This window comes from Cordyceps javanica, chromosome 1, assembly GCF_051103115.1.
Source record: "Cordyceps javanica chromosome 1, complete sequence".
Lineage (NCBI taxonomy): Eukaryota > Fungi > Ascomycota > Sordariomycetes > Hypocreales > Cordycipitaceae > Cordyceps > Cordyceps javanica.
In genome coordinates, this window is record NC_139295.1 from 3,878,628 (window position 1) to 3,903,420 (window position 24,793).

Below are 24,793 nucleotides of genomic sequence, written 5' to 3' on the forward strand. Positions count from 1 at the left end.
CGCTTGTCTTCCGTGTCGCACAAGTTGAATGCACTGACAGCAACACTACCAATCAAGTTTCGAGTAAACATCCCCTGTGGCTGCCCTCCACCAGCACTCATCCTTTGCATGTTTACTGAATCTTGAGCGCAACCTTCAGATGTTGAAGCAGCTCGCACATGGCCACCATTACTGTGTGGCACCATGGGCTGCTCTGACGTATAGCCGTGATGTTGGGGGTACTGCTGAGAAGGGTGAGGATATATGCCGCGTGGATGGTATGCATTGCTCTCTGTTTTGAATATGAGTGATCTATATCCCCCCTGTATCATTTGGGAAGGACGCCTCTCACCGTCATTATGGCTTGGCTGTGCAACATATTCGGATGTGTACAGGGACGCACGTTGCCGGCCGCATAGTGTATCACGGCCCGGCGGCAACCTTTGCGCACCGTGAGCTGCTTCTGCACCGCCGTGTGACGAAAACCCATGCGTGTTTGTTGATGAGGAAGCTGCAGTTGATGATGCAGCAGAGGAGCGGACGAGATTAACCTCTCTGGTTCCGTCAGCGTTCCAAAGATCGACATTCAGGACGAACATGGCGTGGTCAATCTCGCTAGGGAGAACAATTAGCCATAGATTCCAATTATATGGTGTGTTTCTCCACGCCGTACTTATAATTGATCTCTTTACCAGTGGCAATATCAACTATTGATAAACGAACACAAGGTGGAGGCGTGATGGGCCGCCGATCCTGTATTGCCATTAGATTGACGTGGCATAGGCACACAACATTGGGAAGCCAATACCTTGTCACCAAAGCCACACATACGAGCTCGCTTGGGCTGTTGTATGACATCGAGCCTGAGAGCTTTAATTAGCTAAACATGATAATAGAAGTGAATGTGCTGTGGCGTACTGGTACTTGTAACCGACAAGATCGTCCACATGGGAAACAGGAGTAAGTACAGCTTGTACAGGCTTCACTTCCTTGGAAAAAGTGTTTGCGTCGGGGAGGCCAGCCTCATTCGCAAAGCTCGCTCTCAACGCGTTACTGGGGTTTGCAGTAGGTACCTGGTGTTGTTGATGAAGCTGTGATTGATGATGCTGCGTCTGCGGGGGTGGAGGGGCGATTGGCGGGTGAGGAGGTGGGAGGTTCGTAGAGATATGCTGGTGATGCGCCTGGCCTTGAGAGGATGCTTGGCGGTAAGAATCAGCGTACTGAAGCAACTGCCGAGGTGCTGGAAGCTGGAGTTGAGAGGATGCCGAGCGCTTGTAATTCGGAGGCCCTTCTGGAGGCGGCATCGACTGCGGGAAGGTCTGTTGTGGACCAGGCGGTTGATACGGAGGATTCATGTTCGTAAGGCAGAGCCCAAGCTTGGCATCAGCAAGGAGGCCTAGCTGAATTGTATGGTAATGCGCTTCTTTCTAACAATTCAACAGCCTCTCAGTGACAAGAGGAGGTGGAGTGAAGGAGCAGAAGGGGGAATGAGATGGCAGGCAAAAAGAAGAAAAGTCGTCGTTGGTTCGAGCAACCGACGCAGCGCGTAGTGGCCAGCGCTTGTTCGGCACCTGGGTTGGCCTTTTGTTTCACAACAGTATATGCACTAATTGGGTCCAATTAGCATCTACCGTTGCTGCCTCTGTTAGGGGCAGCATCCGCATGTCCTTGCACAATTGTATGAGCAGCACATTCAGGTTTAGTGAGATTATTAGTTAGCAGAAAGACATGGCTGATGAGGGATGTGGTGGCGGGGTGTCAGGTGCGGGGCAGGGGCCCCCAAACCCGATCCAGTTCCTCTTTGACGCCCAGAAAAGAAAAGAGAAGGAATAAGAGAAGAGGGAAGAGATGGAAAGGTAGAAAGTCACGCATGCCGCAGCACGTTTAGTGGTAGCGTTAGTAGTGCGTCTTCGGGGGGCTTGATGGCGGTCTTGGCTCATTGGCGGCTCGTCTTCATAGAAAGCTTCCTACTTGTTAAGTAGTAGATGGCTAGTGGCAGATTGTCATGGGCTATTAGCACTATGGCACACTAAATAACTGCACAAACAGCGATCCCCTGCGACGGGAGTAAGATACCTACCTACCAGGTATCCGTACCTACAAACGACTGACCAGACAGAGAGGAGCAAGCCTCGGCAGAGAGTTGCACGGTTGCACTGCGAATGGAGAAAGGGGGCTCCCATGCAACAGGCATTCAGGCCGTTGCCGAGTTTCTGTTTTAACGCCTGCAGCTGTCCTTTCCTACGATAAACTGACGAGGCGATTCGCCGCGGCGGGTGTGGGGGCAGCATCGAGCAGGAGGCCAGGTTTCTCGTCAGAAATGCGCACAGTTGACACCTACTACCACCGCGGCCGTCTCGAAGCAGACTATGGCAACAGGACAAAGTAAGTGCGGCGCAAGCGCGCCAACGTGGGTGCCACTGTTGTGATGGAGCCTCCGGGATGAATCCGCGAGGAGGATCCGACCTAGGTAGACCCAGGTACAAACGTCGCAGGTAGATCTAGGCAGGCTAGCAGGTACCAGAAACCTCGCCAACGCATGGGGCCATCTGTAGTGATGGTGGACGAATGATCCTATATCAGTGACTACTTCGAGTAAGAGCGTTGAAAGTTGTATTTTTAGGTGCATATTGGTAAACGACGTCGTCTATGACTGCATGCGGCGTTGTTCGTTGTGCTAATTCATGGATTTAGCAAATTTCGCTGACCGCCCACTGCGCTGTAATCGCCGCCGGCTGGCGTCCTGTGGAAATGTCTAGGGATCTGTGGTTTGTCAAACTGCTGTCAACGCCTAAAATTGGCTGAGCTTGCTGCCTACCTGGTAGGCTACAGCTACCTGGTTGCCTGGCTATACTTAGCACCGATATATTCTTATGGCGAATTGATAAGGCCAAGGTGATGAGACCAAGCCCGGAAAATAGCATTGCCAGCTACCAGGATTGAAAGCCCCTATAATATAACATCCTATTCCCAAAGGGAGTTGGACCATTTTGCTGGCGGCTATCTCCCCATTCCTTGCCACAGCCTATTTATTCTCTCCTTCGAGGCCGTAATTTTACATTCAAGCGCCCTGAGAAACACGTCTTGGTTAACGAATAGCAAGTACATGGTCTCGCACTTCTGCCGAATATCATAATCTTCAATATGGCTGTACGAGACTGTGTAGCGATCTTTGCAGCGAGCGTCGGAGCGACGACATTGAATGAGCGCTTGTCGCTGATTCTTGTCTAACTCTACGTATCCTGCGATTAACGTAGGATGCACATGCACCTACAGCCTGTCATGACTTCCAGACAAGTTATTAGAGATAGGCAGCTGCGGAAACCAGCCTCTTTTTTTGATCAGGCCGGCTCCAGGTAAAATCTCAAACATCTACGGCCGAGTCTCGAGCCACATGGACACAACGCCCCACCCACTAACTACAGTGACAGCAGGTGGTTGTGTTCACAGAATTTGCGGGCCAGCCAGCCAGCCAGCCACTACTTACACCCAAACGAAAGAACTACGTCAATTTTGCCCCGCTGTCGGAGCAGAAACTCGAGAGTACATCTTGGTTTATATTGACTCACAGTACACCAAAGATATTTCGATCCTGTCGTGCAGCTGCCTCATCTTGAATCCAGCCCCTCACCGCCATTGGCGCTTCCGAGAATTGCGTTTCTTCCTCGTTTTGTTGGAATCATGGATCTTGTTAATCAGTAAGGAAATTTTACCACCCGTCACCTCGGCGTCTCAACACTAACTGTTGTTCTGTTTTGCCAACAGCCTAGAAGGCCGACTTCTGTTCGCTGTCCCGAAGAGTAGGGAAAACATTCCGTTACCGTGAACTTGGCAAGATCCCTTGAGAGATACTAACATACATCTGCAGAGGGGAGACTCAACGCCGCCACTCTGAACCTGCTGGAAGGTGCCGACATACAGTTCCGCCGCGAAAACCGTCTCGACATAGCCCTCGTCAAGAACCTTCCCATCGCGCTCATTTTTCTTCCTGCTGCCGATATCCCGACCTTTGTTGGCCAGGGGCGAGTCGACCTTGGAATCACTGGCTGGGATCAAGTGAACGAATATGCTGCAGGCGTCAAAACCCACACACCTGCGTCCGACAAAGGTGCCGGATGTGAGACAGTGATGGACTTGGGATTTGGTTCTTGCAAGCTCCAAGTTCAAGTTCCCGACAAGGGCAAATACTCTTCGACGAGAGATCTGATCGGCCTCACCATCGGCACCAGTTTCCCTAACTTGACTGCAGAACACTTCGCCAAGATTGAGGCAGAACTCAGCTCAGCGTCGGACCAGCAGTCAACTGCGCAGCCTCTGCGTACTAACATCATTGAGCTCAGTGGAAGTGTTGAGGCTGCTTGCGCTCTTGGTGTTGCCGAGGGCATCGTTGATCTCGTTGGTAAGCTTCTATATACTGTGTCGACTAGGGAATCATAACTGACTTGGCAAAGAATCTGGGGAAACTATGCGCGCTGCGGGCCTGAAAGCAATTGATACTGTGGTTGAGTCCAGCGCGATCTTGATCAAGTCTACAAAGCCATCCAATCCTGAGTTGGTCGAGCTTATCGCCTCGCGAATTCGCGGTGTTATTACAGCACAAAAGTTTGTTTTGTGCCAGTACAATGTGGAACGCTCTAAACTCGTCGAGGCAACAAAAATTACCCCTGGCAAGCGTGCTGCCACCATTACGCAGCTTGATGCTGATGGTTGGGTCGCTGTCAGCTCCATGGTTGAGAAGAAGAAGATTGCGCTCGTCATGGATGAGCTAACTCGCGTAGGAGCCCAGGACATCATCGTTTTAGATATTCACAACACTCGGTAGGTGTCAATAGAGCTCTAGAAGTTTAAAAAAAAGAAGAAGAAGAGAAGAAAATACTCAAATTTGTGTGGCTTAATATGCGACTCGCATGATAGCTACTTAAAAAGGGTGGCCAAACTTGGTGTATCACGGCGTTTCCAAGATGACCAATTGAAGAGGAAGCTTGTATCAGCTTCTAGGGTTTCTTTTTCATTGGCCTCTTCTTTATTCAGTTGACGAACCTGTATGAGTCTCATTCTTGGCCCAAGCACGTTATCTTGTACGGAGTACGGATTACGGGTTAGTACAACTCGTGTATGATACCGCAGGTGCGTGTGTCGCAAACTAGGTAGGTACTTGTAAAGAGCCAGTCAACCAGTGCATCACTCTGTGGGGGCCCGGGATCGGGTGGTCTTGGCTGGCGACTGCCGGAAGTGTCGGGCACAATTCGAAGGCTGCCGATCTTGTGGGATTATGCCCGTCATTGCCTCTCGAATTGTGATATTCTACTAGAAGCATCATCCGACTCTTTTTCTCCAGCACTCTACATTTTATGCATAACATTGTTACACTTTAATAGCCATGTCCACTGCGAGAGCCGTGGCGACGCCTCCGTTGCCACCCCGCTCCCCAACTGTCGAACCAGTTACATTATACAAGGTAGGTGTGGCGCTCGTCTTCTGGTCGACCATGCTTGTGCTTGGGGATCATCAGAATTATCTAACAATTAATGCTAGATTATTATGACTCCAGTCAATTTCGTGTCTTTCCTTGTGTCACTCGTTCTTGTCGATATACACTATACGCGACTACGTATGCATGGTAATGTCGAGTCCCGCAGCAGGTTACCCAGCTGGCTACACGACCTTTTATTCTACAAACCTCCATACGAAGACCTGCGGCGGAAATCAAGTGACGTCAACGGGTCTTGGTATTATCACAGCAAGCAAAAGAAAATCCTGAGGATGGAAGCAGAGGATGCGTTTCAACTTCGCAGCACCGTGCTCGCGGTGCTCGCCGTTGTCGCGGCGGCAGGGACAACAGCTCTCTTGTATTCCATAAAACTCTTCATATTTTAGCTGTTCGGTGAGATGGTGGCCTTCTGAAAGCCTAAGCAGCGCCATATTACGCGATTGAGACATAGGACCATTTTAATACTCTACCACTACTTGCCGATATTGTGCGACCGAGTTGGACTTGCGACTTGGTTGAAAGCTACAGATGATATATCTCGGGGTATTTTTCGCACTCCAGCGACATATGACCAGTCATTCCAACCTACTCGGCAAGCAACAAACTAATGTACATATATTCTGCCTGATGGACGCCGTACTCAATACGGCAATATAACGCCAAAGAATTTGATCCCCTAGTCAAAAAAACCACAAACCGCTAGGGCTTGGTAAGATAGTCTCAGAATGCAAAAGGGGGAGAGAGGTGGAGGGGGGAAGGATGTGAGAAAAAAATAAAGATGAAAAGGGAGATGAAAATAATTCGAGAGGGGGAAACTCCAGAAATTCTGGGTAGGCCGCCGATGTGCAGTGCTTGCCTTGCGTAGTGAAGCAGTTGGGCTATTTATAGGCAACCTATTCTGTCTTCCACGCTGCTCCAGTACACCAATGGACGAGGCTCGAGGAGCCCAAGTTCTGCAGCGAAGCTAGTTCGTTCTTGAGCAAGCCCAACAATAGATGGCTGCCTATTGATGATGCTGTTGATTGTGATGGCGGCACTGAAGCCCACGAAACTGGATGTGCTGCGGGTGTGGCTTTGCGAGGGGGTGATCCGCATCGAAGCACGAAAGTTGCTCGGCATTTTGTTATGCTGATATCTTGAGGTAGCCATATTGACTTTTGTTGGTCTTGTTGTTCTTGTTGTTCTTGTTGTTCTTGTATGCGGCGGGATCGGACTATATTTGTTCGTCGGAAAGGGTGGCGTTTTAGCAACCGAAAGAGCTATTCGAATGCGAGAGATGTGCGCTCTGGCTCAGTTAAGTAGAAAAGAACATTGGCTTCTTATTCGTAAAATATATCCCTTGGCCGTTTTTTGTAGGCAATTTGTTGTAAAATTGATCAATAGTTTGCCAATTGGTATGATTGGCAGAAGGGCAAGCTGGGACCAGTTATGCGCTCCCTTGAATGCTCAGGTGCCGTAGCAAGGATACGCCTTGAAAGCCCAACACGCGGCAGAAAGCTTTGACAAATTGAAAGAGAAAAGCAATATATGTCTTTCAATATCAATAGAGAGTACTCAATAGAAAGAAAGAAAGTATTCACAGCGTCAGGGGCTCAATTTAGGAAAGAGAAGAAGAAGGCTTCATGGAAGGTGGTGAACACCACTGAGAAACGGGCAGGTGTGGTTTATTTTAAACTCTCATGCAATAACCCATGTGTATGAAAAGTGCCGCATCCTTCAGCCCGCGCTCTCAGAAAGTATCAAAATACGGGCTGCTCACGCAGTCAAGGTAGGCTTGGAGCTTGGTGGCATGTCCGAAGCTGTTTCAGGCATGCTAATTTTGCGACAGCCAGAATAGCGCGTCTCCAGTTCTGAAACGGACGAAGCATCAGCTCCTGGAAATGATAGTCAGAGGTTTATGCAGTACTATTCACAGGTTTACCCCGATTCATTCGCTCATCGCTGAAGCGCGGGAATAACTAGAGCGTCATACTCAGTAGTAGGACCTCCCTCGTTATTTGTTACCCACTATTCAGGGGGTGCCAAAGGTCTAGCTCTGGCCGCCAAGCAGGAGCTTCGTGAACAATGTCAATAACTATTAGCTGACTTATCAAACCTCAACATCCAGTGTAAGCTGATTTTCATACGTCTGATCCATTTCTGGCTATAGCAGATGAAAAAAACTACAAGTCATGCAAAGTTTCCCAATGTCGTACAATGCCCATATATCTTGAAGACGTAGCTTAACTCTCGCCAGTGCTGCTCAATTTCGGAAAATAATGCAAGCCTTTGAACTCAATGACATGTGACTTTAACCGAGATCTCCGTATCTATAGGCAGTCTTGTCTGAGTGACGGAGAGTCTTGCTTCTTCGGATACTTTCAACCCAAACCGAGTCATCCAGCATGCCTCGGGCCTGCGCAGGGCTCAAAGATCTATCCCTGCGGTCATTGCCTGCATTGGAAGCATCTGAAGGGCTGAGTTGGAAGCTTGTTCGCATAGGACTGGCCGGTGGGGATAATCCTCCTCCCGATGTCCTCGGGAAGCTCAGTGGGTGTTGTGTGGTAGAGTCTCGCGGTGAGAGTTCGCCGGCCCAGACCGATGGTCTCCTTGGCGTCTCCAGGTTTGTGTTAAGGCTAGGAAGCAGCGGCCTATTGGTACTGTTGGAGGCAGCAGCAACAGTCTCCGCGATTGACTCCTCATCATCAACCAAGATCTCAGGTACACTCAGTTGAGGCACCATGGTCATGCGTGCGGAACGCTTCATATTCATATGCTTTTTGAACTTCCTTGACCAATACCTGAATTGTCAATTAGTTCCAGTCATAATCACGTAGACTTTTGTTTGTGTTTGCACTTACAGGGTGTCAAAGAAGCCCAAAACAGTTCTCCGTCGAATTTCTTCATCCACCCGTTGAAGCCGAGCTCTTCGACGCAAGAATTCATCAAGTCTGGTGATTGTTAGAGACGCTGTATCCCTCGCGAAATCCATGAGATGGTTCTGCTAACCTTAGGCTCTTACTATCATTAATGATTTTGTAGTGAGCAAGAATAAGTAAAACGTCGGAGAACGCGATGCCTCTGTCAGGATCTGCAGCAACAAGGACTTCCTCGAAAAAGACATTGAACACCCGGCGCCTGGCTCGGATCTTTTCTACGTCAAGATTCGCTAGTCTTCGATTCAGTCTACCGAGGTCGATATCGCTACTGCCGTTCGAAGCCACAATAGAGGAATGGCGTGACAAGCGTACATCGTTGCGCACATCGTCAAGGATTCGTAAGACGGAATCTTCTGGGTCGTAAATCCTCATTTGAAATATCCCAGAGAGCTCACCAAGCAACCGGGGAAATTGCTCCTTTGTAATGTAACCGGTTCCAGCAGGGTCGACACTTCTCCATGCTTCTTTGAAGCGACGGATCTCGTCCCTATCAACGACAGCCATGCCACTGGATCGCTGGTAAACGTAGCTAAAGCTTTCATAGATGAGGGAAACGAAGAGATTGACGAAGATGTACATGCTGATGATGTTCCACCCGACAAAGAGGATTCTCGCCCAGGGTTTGCTTCCACAGTCACTGTCAAAGAAGGTTGAGTCTTTCACGCAAAGAGGAGGCTCAATACTTGCGTAATCTTCCATAATCTCGTTCCAACCTTCTCCCAAACTCATTCGAAATAATAAAATGAGGGCATTGGGTACTGTACGAAAATTCAGGTCGCTCGTTTCTTGCCCACCAAACCGCGTTAAGCTAAAGGCCTGTGTCATTGCGATAGCAAATACCAAGAACAGGACAAGCCAGGTGGCTAGTAAATTGCTGATCACTGTCAGACTTGCCGCTGCAGTTTTGAAAAGCTGATCCAATGCGTCGTTTCGAGGTATGAGCAAGAGAATAATGGCAACCAGGAATATTTTGTACAGCTGCTCGTAGGCCTCACCGCGAGTATTGGCAATCAGAAGTGAGAGGGTGGCGATGAAAGCTCCGGAAACCACAACCAAGGCGTATAGGTCCCATGAACTTTTCCTGAATCTGCTCCAGCCCAGTCCAATTATGCGAATCGCGATGTTTGCCATGTAGACTAGTATGAACAACAATGAAACAAATTCTCGCGTTCTTGCCCACCACCGTGGTTCGTTGTTAAATTCTGCGACGAGGAGGGCAAGATGAAGAACAAGCACCACTGTGACCATCTGGTACCACTTGCCACGTTTTTCTATGGCTCGCTTGTGGCACCATCGCTTCCACTCCTTGCCTTTGTCATGATAAGAGCTCTTAGATGGGGATATTTGTCTCAACAGCTTTCTCAGCTCGAGCCAAGAACGCTGCTCTGCGGTGAGGAAGGCGACCCCAGTTTGTTCGGTATAGTTGCGCATAAAAACCGAAATGAACAGCGTAAGAACGAAGACAGTGGCCATCAAGTTAAAAACAACAAAGAACATAGCATTTCCCTGCGCAGCAAGATCTCGGGGCTGGAATCCTCGTCCTGTGATGGCCTGTGCAGCAAATGACACATCTGTCCATCCTTCCTGGCTGACAATTTGATAAAGTGTAAATAGAGATGAGCCAAAGTCGTCGAATTTGAAGTATGAATTATCTGCCACGCGCGGTGCTAACATCACCCAGTCGTCTTTGAAAGGAGTACTGCCATACTCGCCGAAGCATTGGGTCAATAGCGTTATGTCGTCGCCGTCATTGCATGATATCATTTTGGCGTTGAAGATGTTCAAACCGTAAATAGCAAATGGAATGAGCAAAGAGATTGAAACGAAAGCAGCCTGCGTGGTATTAGGACATGAGATATCGGTTAATGAAAGTGGTACTCACGCCAAAAATCTTCCACCACCCAACAATGATGACCGAGTGAAAGGTGTCTCGGGCGCTGTTGCTGACATTCAAGAGTCGTAAGGCCCTCAACGCTTTAAATGCTCCTACTGCTCGAGAAATAGCTCCATCGTTGATGAAGAGAGTAATGACATTGATCCAGAGTGTCACCAACACTATAGTATCCATGACTCCCCAAAGACTCCGTAGATATGCGTTCGGGGTTCGAAATGCGCCATCCGCAATGATTTTGATAGTCGCCTCCAGCGTGAACACAAGTACGAATGCCAGGTCAGTCCAAACAAACCAGCTTATACTGTCTGTTTGGCTTCCCTGTCTATATTCTCGTTGATAGAGCGGTGTTGTCACGCATGCAATAGCCACCATGGCCACCACGCAGCCATAGATGAAGGCCGAAAGTGCATACCACGCAATCTTGTTCGGGTCAACTCCATCAACTCGTTCGAAGCCTCTGGCAGGGCTTACAAGTCTCTGGCAAAATCGTCGGAGTTTGCTGGTTGGTGGAAACAGATACAGCGTCGTGTTGTAGGTCGGGTGTCTTGCAAGGTATTCTCTTTGAGCTTTGCGCCTCGCCGCTGTTGCAGAGACGACGTGGCGAGCCATTTGTCTCGGATCCAAAGTATCATTGGGTCCGTCAAATTTGATGCTCGCGTAGAAAGGGTTCGGTTCCCGGTCTGTAAATCTATTTTTGACTCTTTTCCAGACACCGGCCAAGCCACGGTTCGAATCCATCGGAAGGGTTGACATGGACATACCGGCCCCATCATTGCCAACCGTGTCTTGCAGAGGCTCCGCATTTTCATCGTCGAGGAAGTCTCGAACCACCGCATCTTTTAGAAGCATCTCCATCATAGCGGGACCGTAATCCAGAGGATCGCGCCGGCGACGAGACTTTCCCAGGTTGAATATTGATGAAAGCGCAAGGTCACTCGCGTTATGACCAAGCTCCTTGCGCTGCAGGAAAGCCTTGACCTGCTCGAGGCGCTTCTCATCCTCTGATACATCGAAATTCTCCTGGATGACAGCAATGAACATGTTTATCAAGATAAAATATGACAGAGTAAACCAGCCAATGAGAAATGTAGCGCCAATCCAGCCAGTTTTATAGCCGTGGGCATAAGATGTGACCGAGTAAAGAATATCAGTCCAATTCTCGCTGGACAGAATTTGATACATTCCCAGAAAGGAATTGTAAATGGTGAAAAAGGAAATGCGATTCAGTTCGCCGCCTTCTTTAAACACAGGGATCTCACCTCGAAATAGCTGAGACGCGAAAATGGAAACAAGAAACGTCATCAAAAAGACGAAGAGCATCAGATTCGCAATACCAGCGGCATTTCCCAGCACAAGCAGAATGAGCTTTCGAGTCATCGGTATCGCCAACACAATTCTGTATGCTCGAACTATTTGGAAAACCGTAAGCCACCAGTATGCCATTGTTTGGCGGATGGGTGGGATAAGAATAACGGTGGTCATGATTGCCAGCCCGAGGTCAAACAGATTGGCCCAACTTCGATGAAAATGTCGCCAATTTGAAGCCAGTCGCGCTACTATCTCCATGTCTAAAAGAATCGTCACAGCAACTTCAGCGCCGCCAATGAACTTTTCGCGAGCGGGCGACATTCGAGCGCTACGGCAGGCTTGGCATATCAATCCAAACACGATGATCAGGATGAAAAACAGTTTGGTCTTTTCAACAACACGTTGCAATGTCGACTTTTGAGTTCGGTCCTCGAAATGCGGTTGGTTAAACGATTGGTGATCCGATGTAAATGCGCTACCTTTGCTCTCCTCTCTAATAACTTGAAAAGATGAGGTGATTACCGCAATGAGAAGATTGGTAAGCCAGAGTGTCATGATCATGATGCCAGCGCCGAAGAAGAGCGCAGCTTGCTGATAATCAGAAGCCATCGTCTGATACATGAGGTCCGAAAAGGTATTTGCACTCATGATGACGAACACTAGCTCCAACGACTGCAAGATGTTGTCAAAATTCACAGTGCCATTTGACGGGTTGTCTTGTTGGAGGCAAATTGACCCCCGAGGGCAAATAAATCCTTTACCCTTTCCTGCGCCACGTACAAGTCCCTCCAGAGAATCTGGTGTCCCAAACTTGACCCAAGGCATGATAGCACCAGTGTCATTACTCAAATAGCCCCCGCAAAGCTGATCATCATTCGTGAAGGCAGCTGATAGGTTCGTAGGCTGGAGCGGGTCTAGCCAAATGCAATGGCGGCGAAAACTAGCCTTGAAGCTTTGAACGCCAATGATAGCAAACAAGAGCCAAAAAAAGCATAAGAGGAAGGCGACGCGTACAAGTAGCGGTGCGGCCTTTTTGAGACTGCGGAGTATAATCGCCGTGCCATGCGTTACCGAAAGCAGGCGTAGGATGCGAAGGCAACTGAGCATCTTGAAAATGTATAGGTGATGTCGACTTTCTAGACCAGCTATGGCCAAGATGAAAGATATCCAAAATGCAACGACGGCAATGAAATCTAGTCTGTTGAATGAGTGCCGTAGGAATGCTCGCCGTGCCAGCTGAAAGCGCATCTGGGCTTCCACAGTTTCTGGTGCACCAGGTGGGCCATGCATAAAAGTCGTGAAGGATCGAGCAATGGTAGGCTGGCCAGAAGAGGTCTGGCGAGTGCCTTTCACCGATCTCTGGCGTTGGGGTTGAAAGAAGGTTCGATATTGTTCCGAAATAATAGCACGAACCCCTTTTTTCCGATCAATTGTGCTGTATTCCGCGGCGTTCGTAACTAAACCAGACACAACTATACGCGCTCCTATTTCCAGAGTGAAAACTATGAAAAGAGCTAACATTGCCCAATCCATAATACTTCCACCGAATCGCTCACGTCGCCCATGTCCTGGTATTAATACACTTGGCCCGGATTCAACAGCCAGCAAAATAGCTTGAAGAATAATCAAAATCAAGATGATTGGCTCCGTGTATGGATTCACAAGAACATCGCAAAGTCGAAGACGGATTCTGCTCCTGGGAGAGAAAAAACCAAGTGTGTGCCCTTTCAATGGATTGACAACGTTTCCCTGCGGTTGATACGGCAAAGCAGCAACAGCGCCGTTGCCAATACCTTTCTCGCCTTCCGATACGCCGATCTGGGGTTGATACGAGGTGTCCGCATGTAATGAGTTCATACTGCCAGCAGTATGGTCATAAGTGGCCCCATCTGATACCTGTGGGTTTCTTGCCGCCTGCAATGATGCTCGCTGATTGACTGCGACTTCACTTTCTCCGCTGATATTGACGACTCTCTGTGACATCGCTCGCACAATCGAGCTAGCACGTTGAAATGCCCCGGATGGAGATGGCGACCTAGATGTGCGTGCTTCGCCAGGGGCAAGGGTCATACCATAAGCGCGGCTGGAACCGCTGACGAGGCTCCGCAGTTTTTGATCGGACGCTCGCAGCGTTTGCCTCCCTCTTGGGTTGTCATTTGACAAGCTGTATAAACGAGACAGACTCCTGTTTAGCATGGGGCCGGGTCGATCATTCTCAGAGGCCCCGGCAATTGGCTGTGCCTGCGATGTCAACGGAGCCTCATCAGACTGCGCGTATTCTTGGTGTTGCGCTTCATCATGATACGCCGGTCCAGCATCGAAAGGGTTGTTGAAGGTAATATTACGTTCGTGAACATCGGCATGGTTGTGTATTTCAGGCGGCAATGCTATCTGCAATGCAGAATAGTCCATGGGGGACTCCGGTCTAGTGTAGGGCGCCATCGTAGAATAGCCCAGAGGATCCCAGCTCCTCGCGGCATTGGTAACATCTGAGCTTGGCTGTCGAGAGCTCTGTATATCCGGTGGCGCCTGTCGGACGGTTCTCGAGTTCCCAGAGCGATCCTCGCCGTTTCCTTCGTTTGCACATCTATCTTCGGGCTGCATCGACCGATGGAGGCGCTGCTGGTCAGCGTTTGTGCCCTGCGGCTCCATGATCCTCCTGCCTTCCTGCAGCTACCTGCTATTTTGCGCTTGCCGATATCATAGCAGAAGAACAGTGTTCAAAGTAGTGATTACCAAGAGGTCGCACATTTAGGGATATATATAGGAGAAGATTGTTTGGTAAAACGGTAACAGGCTGGAGCTTTTATCACGATGATAGCATGACCCCGTGGTAACACATCTCAAACACGGGAGTGCGGCGCAGGAAACCCAGTATCTGCGAGCGAATCGGTATGCACTGTAGGGATACATTTCTTTGGTATTGCCATCGACCTGTTACCTTGTAGTTGTACAGTGCCAATATTAGGTCAGTGCGACCCAAGTCAAGTGAAGGGCCCCTTATAAAAGCAGCGGCCGGTCCACTTTACTCGCGAGCCTACAGGTAGGTTAGTACCTAGGTACCTACTAAGGTACTAAGGCAGGCTGGCAGGACAGGTACCTTAGCAATAGCTCAAGCTAGCATAAGTCTTCCGCCACGCCAACCTGACCGCGACACGATCATTTTAAAGCGTTTGCTGGACTACTTAGATGCTACAAACGAAATTACATACTCAAAGTCGCAGTGCCGTCAAAATAGCCGTCTTCCACATTCATGGACGCCGAACCAGCCAATGCGGAACCGCCGCTGCTACAACGTATTCGAAACATGTGGGAGTTTGCCAACCTTTGCCAGTGGATATACATCTTCGGCAAAGCTGCGAAAATCGATGAAGCGCTCGAAATCGAGGTAAGGGCGCGACTTTCCGTTCCAATCCGACATGTGTTAAATGTGCGCGATCCAGGATATCGAAACTGAATGTCTTAAACCTTCTTCAACGGTTCTGTCTGATATCGCCTTGGCCCTTCTCAGACTCGTGTCTTCACATCGCAGTCTTACGTGAGTGTTGAGCCCCTTTTATCCATACTTTGCAGTACAATTCCTCTAATCTATGATTTTGCAGCCACGAAACCCTCGACGAACAGCTGCGCAGAGAATACATGTCCAAACTGCCTGATAAAAACCCCTTGGGCGATGACGCTACATCACATAGCTTTTGCGATCTTAATACACCAACCAAAGTATTTTTCCAACCAAGAAAGCTGCGCAATAGAGGTACTAATAAATCATGCTAAGATCGCTGTCCTTCAGCAGCTTACACAATGGGTGATGATCGAACCTGAGCGATTGCGAGAGAAAATGGAGGAGTCCTATGATCTTGATCAAACAAGCTGGGTATGTCGCATTGCTAAATTTGATCATGACCAAAGCATCTCACGTCATATCACAGAGAATAGAACCCTATGGATGGGATGCCGATGATCGCACGTACTATGTATTGGATGATAATCGGGTTTATCGCTCATCAGAAATTCCAGAGCCATCAGTTCGAAAGCCGAAGAAACAAAAAACGTATGCAACGAATCGGCGATCTTATAGAGGTCAACGCGCATCCAATATAACTGCAGCAGGAGAGTATTATATGGCCGAAAACGGAGATCCTGGCAGCGCACACAACAAGAGTTGCTGGGGCAGTATGACCTGGGAGTGCGTGGCTGTTACGCTAGATGATGTCCGCCGCTTGATAGATAAGTTTCGAGCAACCCGAGATGCGAACGAGAAGATTCTACGGAAACAGCTCGATGTACATTTGTTACCAATATTGGAAAAGCAAGAGGAGTCGAGGAAGAGAAAAGAGGCACAACATCAGCGTGAGCTGTTGAATCTTGCAAAGATGGCAAATGCTAAACGCTCCAGTCGAATTGCTGGAAAAGTTGAACAACAAAGAGAAGAGGAGAAAGCGAAGGAACAGTGGGTAAAAGCCCAGAAGGAGCATGAAAGTCAACAACGTGAGACCCGAAAGCAACTGAAACTAGAGCAAGAGCGGGATCTCAGGATATCTTTGAGAGAAAGGAGATTGGAAGAGAGGGCCGCGAGAAGACGTTTGCACGAAGAAGAATTATCTCAACTTTCGGAGGGACGCAGCTCTGGTTCCCATGGGCAGACTCGAATCTCAGACCGGCAGCTGCAAACTGAAATTGATCGCAATAGGCGGGCGCTCAAGGCATTGGAGGAAGAGGAGGAAGATTGGACATTCGATTGCGTGTGCGGCTTGCATGGGCAGGTCGATGACGGTGCCCACAGTGTTGCTTGTGAAAGATGCAATGTTTGGCAACACAGCAAATGTATCGGAATCAGGAAATCCGAAGCTGAACGCCCAGAATTCAATTTTATTTGTGCAAGTTGCAGGCAACAGACAGAGGACACGGGCGCCATTCGAAAACGTGTTATAAAATTGAAGGTCAAGAGTTCTACCCAAGTGATACGCCACCCATTGAATGACCACACCACGAAAATCGAATCACAACCAGCAACACATTCTATGGACCTCGACACATCGCCAAACGGGGCTGCAGTCTTCAGCGGTCTTTCTGACGGTCAGCCAGGTACATCGCAGTCTTGCACGAACTTACAAGCCAGTTGTCTTGGGTCCGAGCGAGGCCAGTCTATCTGCTGATAGCAACGATGCGCTGGCGATGCTCTATGGGGTCAATACTCATGCTGGCCATCGCAACGGGCGAAGAGCGAAGAAAGGCGGTTAGAGAGGCCTCAAGGCAACTTCGAGCAGGGAACAAACGCCAGCTACTTCTGCACACGTGGTCTCAGAGCGCAGATTAGCACTTGCCACGAAACACGGATCACAACCATCCCCATCAATCAACTGTGTAGGCGGTACCACTATTGAATGTACTTCAGTCAATCCTACCACTGTATTAAAGCATATGACTCAGCCAGCAGAGTCCCTCCAAGCTCATTCAAGAGACTTCGGGTCAACGGGGCCGTTTTAGACCAAACTACCCCTACGTCAACAAATCATATGCTGGCGGAGGACCAGAGTTGTTCACAGGATAGAATGAGACCGCCCGCCTCTTCATCATCCATGCCAGAATCTCAACTTTGGTATTGTGAACAAAGGGATGACGCTAGTGCTTCCGCGCTTGCACTGTCACTTCATTGAGCGAGAGTAAGCTTCCCGTGCCACTCGTGAAGCGAACGGGCGACACAAGAGCAGATAAATCCGAGAAACTTGCTTCGAAATGAATCACACAGTTCATATAAGGTGACAAGCTGCCACTTTCATGAAATTGAAGATTCCATACCTAGCATATGTGTTGAGGGTGTCCTTTGTGCAAACAATACTCTGAATGGTATTGACGAAGAACGACTGTGTGACTGACTGATTACTCAACCCTTCCCGGGCTGTCAAACATGGCTATCCCGGTAGCCAGTGTGACAGGCGTGTAATGCATTAGCAAGTATGTAATTCACATGTGTATGTAGCGCTAGACATACAATTGCTGAAATCCAAAGAGTGTATGTATTGCACTAGCACGAAGCACGACAAGAGTGCACGAACACTGAAAGCAAACTCAATGACACGCAGAGCAATTACCCGGGCAAAGCGGGATTATATTATATGATTTCGCGCCACCATCAAGCCTGACAAATCGTCCAGCTTGGAACTGACCAGGCTTCGCTTGCTTTGAATTGTTATTTTTAGTTGATGTAGGTTGATGATGGTTGATGATGGCTGATGGTGGTTGATGATGGTCAATGGTAACCACGTGGAAGCAGGGTCAACAAACAATGAGATTGGAATTTGTGTGGCTCAATGTCATGTATCTGCCCAATTAGATTTGTTGTGTTTCCGTCACCTTGGTCGTTGTCTTTCCCGCAGTTCGTTGTTCAAACACGCTGCGGGCGCAGTTGACTGGTCCGTGACACCCCCGACTTTGTAACCAAAGAAGCCTAGCCACACAATGGTAGATGCACTGTTCTTGTGGTATTTTTTCTATCCACTCTTGGATCATACATGGAATCCGTGGCTCGGTCTGAGGTCTTTTCGGCGGCGACGCAAAGAGCAACGGCTCGTGCGTGCCTGTCCAACGGTTTGCCGCCTTGTAGCAAGTGGAAGCCGTGGCCATTTGAGCCGCTAACTGTATCTCCTTCATCACTTCAAAAGGACTGTTTCCCACCTAGCTATTTCCCTGACTTTCCCTAACTTTCTGACAACGACCGCATCTGAAAGCTTTCTGGTTTCATCCTTTCTCAAGCTTTCAATGCCACAGACAGCTCATTTGCTTTCTTCCATCCAAGCCATTGCACAAAGACCTCGGACGAAATACATTTACTGCGCATCTCATCCTTTAGCACTATCTGTTTCAGTTGATAGTCTATCTGTCGGGGACTTGCCCCTCCCTTTGAGCCTTTCGCTGACAGCAGAACTCGGGTGATACTTTCGATATGAGTCCTGGTTCCAGCTCGAGACTCTCTACTTTGCCCATGGTAACAAGGGAGATACCATCTTACGCTTCTAACAATATTCTTCGCTCTTCCCAAGTAGCTGGTGTGGGTTCTGGCTTCGTTTCCTATACGAGTGTCGACGTTGACTCCAGACCACAGCCGAGAAGTTCTGTTGTGCATCCAGTTGAAGTAAGTCTTTTCTCAGATAAGTCCTGAGCTCTTGATTTTGACTGTCTCTCTTTAAGATGTCGGCTCGTGAACCTTCTGGGCTTTTATTGGGTGCTACTATCGACGCCATGACAGGACCTCCTCATCACCTGAGCAGAGATACTGGGGTGCATGGGAGCCAAAACAAAGAGCGCAAAGGCGATAAGAGGAAGCTGAAACCCGCACCATCTATAAGCCCAGATAAAGCACTATCCGAAATCGCACATGAAATGCCCGCTATTAGCATCATGGATGTCACGACATTTGCAAAACGCTCAGTTGAGGTCCGACAGAAGGAGAAGGCAAAAAATGGGAAGGTGAAGAGACCTCTCAATGCATTTATGCTTTATCGAAAAGCCTACCAGGATGTTGCCAAAACTCAGTGTACTCGGAACAACCATCAGCAGGTTTCGACTATTTGCGGGAGTTCTTGGAATAACTGGGAGCCTCCTAGTATCATCACTCAATTTAGGGACCTGGCTAAGATCGAAAAGGAGATGCATGAAGCAGCTTTTCCGGAATACAAGTACGACCCGGTGCAGGCGAAGAAGCCAGGCGATGGTATCAGCCGAAATTCTAAGACGTGCGGGTTGGGTGAAGGTGAGTCGAACTGCCGGCGCCGGCGAAGTGGCAGGCAGCAAGTTGGTCGAGGCACATCTCGGGCGAGGCCGCCGTTCCCCTTCGGGCCACAGGGCCACGGCCACGGCCTTCAGATACCATATTCTCGGCCGGCTGTTGGTCCTTGGCCACAGGATCAGGGCCTTCCATCACACGGGTGGCATGCGCCTGGCCGCCTTCCAGCGGATGCTTTTCAGTACGTGCCGCGTGGTCCTGCGCAGAGTTCTGATGGCCTTGATACGGCTCCCTCATACGCCTGCGCCGCTTCGGCTCTCCCTTTGCAGCTTTATCCGACACACGTTGATTCGTGTGTCGATCCTTCTCTTCCGGTGGAAGGGCCTGGTCCTCAATATGCCCAGTTCCTGGGTACCAACCACGACATGCTATCGGACTGGGTGAACGGCGGAGGTGCTCAAGAGGCATCTACAACACTCGTGCCCGGGTTGGATATTACTGATCCGGGCACACATACTGCTTACCTGCAAGGGGTGGAGGGTGATTGGCAAGTCGAGCAGCTGGAGGAGGGGAGTCATTTCAGTGACTGGATGACGCAGGCCGCGAGTGGTGAGCAGCAGTAGCCCAGCCTCCCAGAACTCTTCGTAATCTAGAGGCTGTGTGGGGCACTGTGGTCAGTGTGGCCGGGGCGGTGTTATTGTTTGTTCCTGGGCGTTACGGTTTGCTACTACTGTTACTATTTACGTATCGGTCTCATTTATGTCGTCGTTCTACTCACCACCGTGCGTGGTCCTGTGGATACTCTGCAATAACTCATTAATTCTACTTACTGTCTTGGCCTGATGCTCGTGTGTTCGGAACATACTATTACTAGGCCAGCTTCACCCAAATAACAGGCCGGTATGATATATAGTTGCCCAATCATGTGTACTAAACAACTACGTCGCAAGTCTTTGAACAATAACTGTAGATGGACAATAGACTGACCCTAGCGAACAAAAAAAAACCCCCAGACGACAAAAGCTGTAGATGTAGTATAGGGTAGCGAACGAGAGAACCGATTAGTCATACCCGAAGCGAACCAGTGGCAATTGGCGCGCGCTAGCTCTCAACTACTCAGGTAGTTTGCGGGCTACGTTGATATTATATATCACCGCAAGTCCTTGCGCTCGGATGATTACGTCGCGAACCATGACCTGGCTATCCAAATCAGTAACAGTTACAGGACTGCTTCTTCTGGCACATGCGTATGCATTTCTGCATCCGCAAACATGTTTATCGTGCTAACGAAGGATAGATGCTACTCCGCCCAAGAACATGCGACTCTCACCGCAGCGATTGCAAAACACTCCCTCTTGCACCAGCAAACGAGCAGCTCCCTACCGGTCGACATATCCATAGAGGCGATTGTAGCCACACTAGTTGTATGCGTTGGTCTTGCTTCAGGTTCGCAGACACTGCGGCCGATACAATGGAATGTGTGGGCAGGAAAGATTGAACGAGAAGGTGACGCTGGCTTCCTAGATGGATCTGGCGACGTCGACAAAGACTTCCGTGGAAGTCCGTTTGCGTTTCTCCACAGCCGGCCAGGGTTTGTGGACATACGCAAGGAACGGCGTGAATTCACGGAATGGGTCAAGAGCGAAGCAAAATAACCGAGGACCATAGAGCGGCAGCCAGGACACACACACCTGTAGACCGACCAGGTACCAAACGTATAGCCAACAGGCATGTTATTATGATGAAAAGTCCATAATACACATGAGTTGAATTCATATGAATCCGATGCCGTAACCGCTGAAGTGAATTGCATCAGTTTTCCCAGAGTCAAAGAAATACACGCAGGAAATAACCATACGGAGCAAGCCTCGCAAATCAGTCGTTGCTGCAGCATGTGCTGCCTACAGACGAGCGGTCAAGTGGCAGAATTCCTATATGCAAACGGACGAATGACAGATTGCCAGCTGCGTCGCGCATCCTTAACAGGCCATCAAGCACAGTAGTACAAATACTGCCAATTGCGAGTACCGACAGAAAGAAAAGTGGCTAATGACACTGCGGAAGAGCACAGCCTAAACTGACAGATTGTCACTACATGGCGGGGAAGTTTCATATCGAGAGAGTACACACCACAGAAGGAAAGAGTTCGGAACGAGAGTTATTTGCCATCAGCAGAGTGTCTCGACAGAACCAGCAAGCATGTCCGCATTCAGCTCACCCATGCACCCAAATACATCATCAACTGGCTACCAACAACCGCCAGCCAGATGCAACTATGGAGAGACCACACAGTCTCGTACGGGGGAGGAGGACGATAGTAAAGTAACCAACAGCGAGACGATAATGGCCACGACGATAGCGGACAATGGTACGATGGGATGTGCATTCTTCTCTACCCAGAACAGCAGCCTCTTCATCTCACAAGATGTGCCCCTTGCAGACGCGTCGACTATGCAGCAATTTCTTGAAAGTATACAACCGTCATCTATTTTAATATCAGAGAAAGTCCCTAAAAGCATCCACAAGCTCCTCCATGCTTACATTGAGCGTGCCTGTCATGGTCAGCGATATTGGTACCCAAAGAATCAAGCTTTTTTAACAAGTTTGCCAGGGCAAGCTACACGCGATCATCGTCTATCCACTATAGAAAACTCCAAATTTTCACAACCAGTCTCCAAAGACAGACTTATTGGAATATTACAAAACATCAATGCTGAGGCTCGTGCTGTATTCCATCCGCAGCAAGCCTTCCAAACCACGCACAAAGCTCCAGGAGGCAGTACACCCAATGGCGAAACTCCGGATACTCAATACTCAAGACTCTGTGGTAGCCTATGCTCAGAGAATTTTACGTCGGTGAGAGTCCTGAATTTACACATCGAGTCCAATGCTAATTGTTAGATGATATGCGCCGATGTGGTCGTCGCCGAAGTCAATAAACGCCGAGCTACTCGGTCCCAGTACGACGTCGTCCTAACTGAGTCAGTATACGAGATAAAGAAAATTGAATCATTCCATCTTTCCGAATATCTATACATAAGTCCTGCAGCAATGTCCAGTCTGCAGATTCTGCACTGCGAGATACATCCGAACTCCCAAATGTGGCATACAAGCTCTGGTTTCGCGGATAAAAAGGAAGGATTATCCGTATACGGCATGTTTCAAAACCTCGTGTCGACTTCACAGGGCCGTTTACAACTGAAGAAGTTTTTCTTGCGGCCAAGCACACATGTTTCCACAATCGTGGCGAGACAACAAACCATCTCCACACTCCTACAGCCTCGGAACTCTGAAGCACTGAAATACATGAGGTCCGCTCTTCAAAAAACCCCGGATATGATAGGAGTCATCTCGAAACTCAACAAAGGCATTGATCTTACGTCTGTGGGCTACTCTTCATCTGGAGGATTGTGGTATGCTATAGAAAAATTCAGCAGGAATGTTGTCGAACTCCATAGGCTCGCGGGCTTATTTATAGGCTGCGAGGCTGCGCCACTTCTGGAAAAAGTAAGGCAAAGACATTGGAAGGTTACGATTTGCTAATACGATGAACGGAGCTCAGTTCCGCGATACAATTGAGGTCGGGGCAATCGCCCGGGTTGGGTCGCTGGTCAAAAACACTATCGACTTCGAACAATCCAAACTGCGACAGCGTTATTCCATACAAAGTGGGGTTGACCCAAATCTAGACTGTCTCAAACGGCGATATGACGGCTTGGAAAGTTTCCTTACCGAAATTGTTGACAATATCATAAAAGACTCTGCCTCCTGGGCTCGACAATACATTAAATCCTGCATATTCTTGCCTCAACTTGGATTTCTACTCGTGGTTACTCTCGATGAGTCGACCGGAAACGGGAAATACTGTGGCGAAGGGCAACCGCGTGACTGCTGGGAAAAAGTATTTACAGTCGATGGCTCGGTCTGCTACAAAACCAAGCAAATGCAGGAGCTTGACGAAGCCTATGGTGATGTTTACTACCAGATCGGAGGTAGTTTTTGACTTCATCTGGCGAAGTGCGCAAAATTCTAACAAATCTATAGATAGAGAGGTTGAATTGTTACACGAGCTGGCCCTGCATGTCTTGGAATACAGCTCCGAGCTGTCGCGTGCATCGCAGTTAAGTGGCGAACTAGATGCAACTCTAGCACTTGCGCTCGGGGCCCAAAAATATGGATGGAGTAAACCGGAAATAAGCAGAAACGGACGATCGCATTTCACTGGAGGACGGCACCCTCTCCACGAGGTATCCATGCAGCACTTCATACCCAACAGTCTTGCAGCTTATATAGACGAACAAGGATCGAAGCAGGTACCCGGGAGTGTATTGGTAATGACAGGACCGAATCATTCAGGAAAGTCTGTCTATTTGAAACAAGTGGCGATCATTATTTATCTGGCTCACATTGGCAGCTTCGTTCCTGCGGACAAGGCCGCAATCGCAATCACAGATAAGATATTGGTGTGTATGCCAGCCCAAGAAAGTGCCTCGTCAAACGAGAGTGCATTCGCTACCGATCTCAGAGAAGTATTGCATTCGGTGAAGCAAGCCACCGAGAATAGCCTGGTGCTCATTGATGAGTTTGGCAAGGGCACGTGCCCAGTCAACGGCGCTGGGTTGGCAGCTGGTTTACTGGACCATTTTCTTTCCATTGACCCTGAACGCTGCCCCCAAGTTCTCATAGCGACACATTTTCACGAAATATTCGAAATCGAGTCGTTTGAAAGCACCACATCTTTGAACTTCGCTCACATGAAAGTGGTAATCAATCACGGCGACATTCGTGCTGGGAATGATCCTTTGATTTACCTGTTCATGCTACAATATGGCAGGAGCTTTTCCAGCTTTGGTGAGCAGTGTGCAACGATGAATGGTGTACCGGACGAAGTTGTCCGTCGTGCAAGTGCAATTTCTTCAATTATTAGCCGTGACGGAGACCTTGCCGCCACTTGTGCCACATTGTCGCATGCTGAAGAAGCTCGTCTAGAAACCGCAGAAGAAGTCGCGAGGAAATTTATAACCTATGAGTTGGGAGATCAAGAATCTTCCAAGTCAACACGAGAGGCTATCGATATGCTTGATGAATTGCTATCATAATGCTGTTCTGTACCGACGAAGAGCATTGCGCCAGCTAATCTACAAAAAATCAGAGTTTAACTATAATGAGTCTGCTTGGGACTTACACTTACGTCTGAAGATAAAGCAAACATCTGGGCTCGGGCTGATATTGTATTCAACTACTATGAAGATGAGGCATAGCTGAATGTAAAGTTTATGAAAGTTAACATTCCAAAAACGCTACGCTGCCTTCGTGAAAAGAAAACACTTCATGACATTCGTGAATAAGTTAGATACAGCCTCAAATCTACCACATCAGATTTGCAGCTAGCAGCAGCAATAGCCACGAAGATGATGTCGGGCCAACTTTGCGGGTACCTGACCCTTGGCCAAAGGACGCGCACGTTTTCGAGCTCAGAG

The 24,793-nt window shown here is 48.9% G+C and overlaps 5 protein-coding genes across 5 annotated transcripts; 3 read left to right on the top strand and 2 right to left on the bottom strand.

The window, feature by feature from the left end:
* Positions 1-112: 112 nt before the first annotated feature.
* Positions 113-1,334, bottom strand: V2A60_001172 (velvet 2; the record flags this gene model as incomplete). The annotated part of the gene is made up of 5 exons (XM_083252534.1): positions 113-267; positions 332-594; positions 653-732; positions 788-842; positions 898-1,334. The coding sequence occupies 5 exons, from the start codon at positions 1,332-1,334 to the stop codon at positions 113-115; spliced, it is 990 nt and encodes a 329-aa protein (XP_083108660.1).
* A 2,326-nt stretch (positions 1,335-3,660) lies between these two features.
* On the top strand, positions 3,661-4,801 carry V2A60_001173 (ATP phosphoribosyltransferase; the record flags this gene model as incomplete). Its single annotated transcript, XM_083252535.1, has 4 exons — positions 3,661-3,677; positions 3,745-3,779; positions 3,848-4,378; positions 4,431-4,801. The coding sequence occupies 4 exons, from the start codon at positions 3,661-3,663 to the stop codon at positions 4,799-4,801; spliced, it is 954 nt and encodes a 317-aa protein (XP_083108661.1).
* A 2,959-nt stretch (positions 4,802-7,760) lies between these two features.
* Positions 7,761-14,242, bottom strand: V2A60_001174 (calcium channel protein CCH1; the record flags this gene model as incomplete). Its single annotated transcript, XM_083252536.1, has 6 exons — positions 7,761-8,250; positions 8,311-8,400; positions 8,459-10,221; positions 10,271-12,262; positions 12,371-12,477; positions 13,663-14,242. 6 exons carry the CDS (start codon positions 14,240-14,242, stop codon positions 7,761-7,763), a joined length of 5,022 nt encoding a protein of 1,673 aa, XP_083108662.1.
* A 4,746-nt stretch (positions 14,243-18,988) lies between these two features.
* On the top strand, positions 18,989-19,936 carry V2A60_001175 (HMG-box domain-containing protein; the record flags this gene model as incomplete). The annotated part of the gene is made up of 1 exon (XM_083252537.1): positions 18,989-19,936. The coding sequence occupies one exon, from the start codon at positions 18,989-18,991 to the stop codon at positions 19,934-19,936; it is 948 nt and encodes a 315-aa protein (XP_083108663.1).
* Positions 19,937-20,584: 648 nt separating this feature from the next.
* Positions 20,585-20,968, top strand: V2A60_001176 (membrane magnesium transporter family protein; the record flags this gene model as incomplete). The annotated part of the gene is made up of 2 exons (XM_083252538.1): positions 20,585-20,593; positions 20,768-20,968. The coding sequence occupies 2 exons, from the start codon at positions 20,585-20,587 to the stop codon at positions 20,966-20,968; spliced, it is 210 nt and encodes a 69-aa protein (XP_083108664.1).
* Between the last annotated feature and the right edge of the window lie 3,825 nt (positions 20,969-24,793).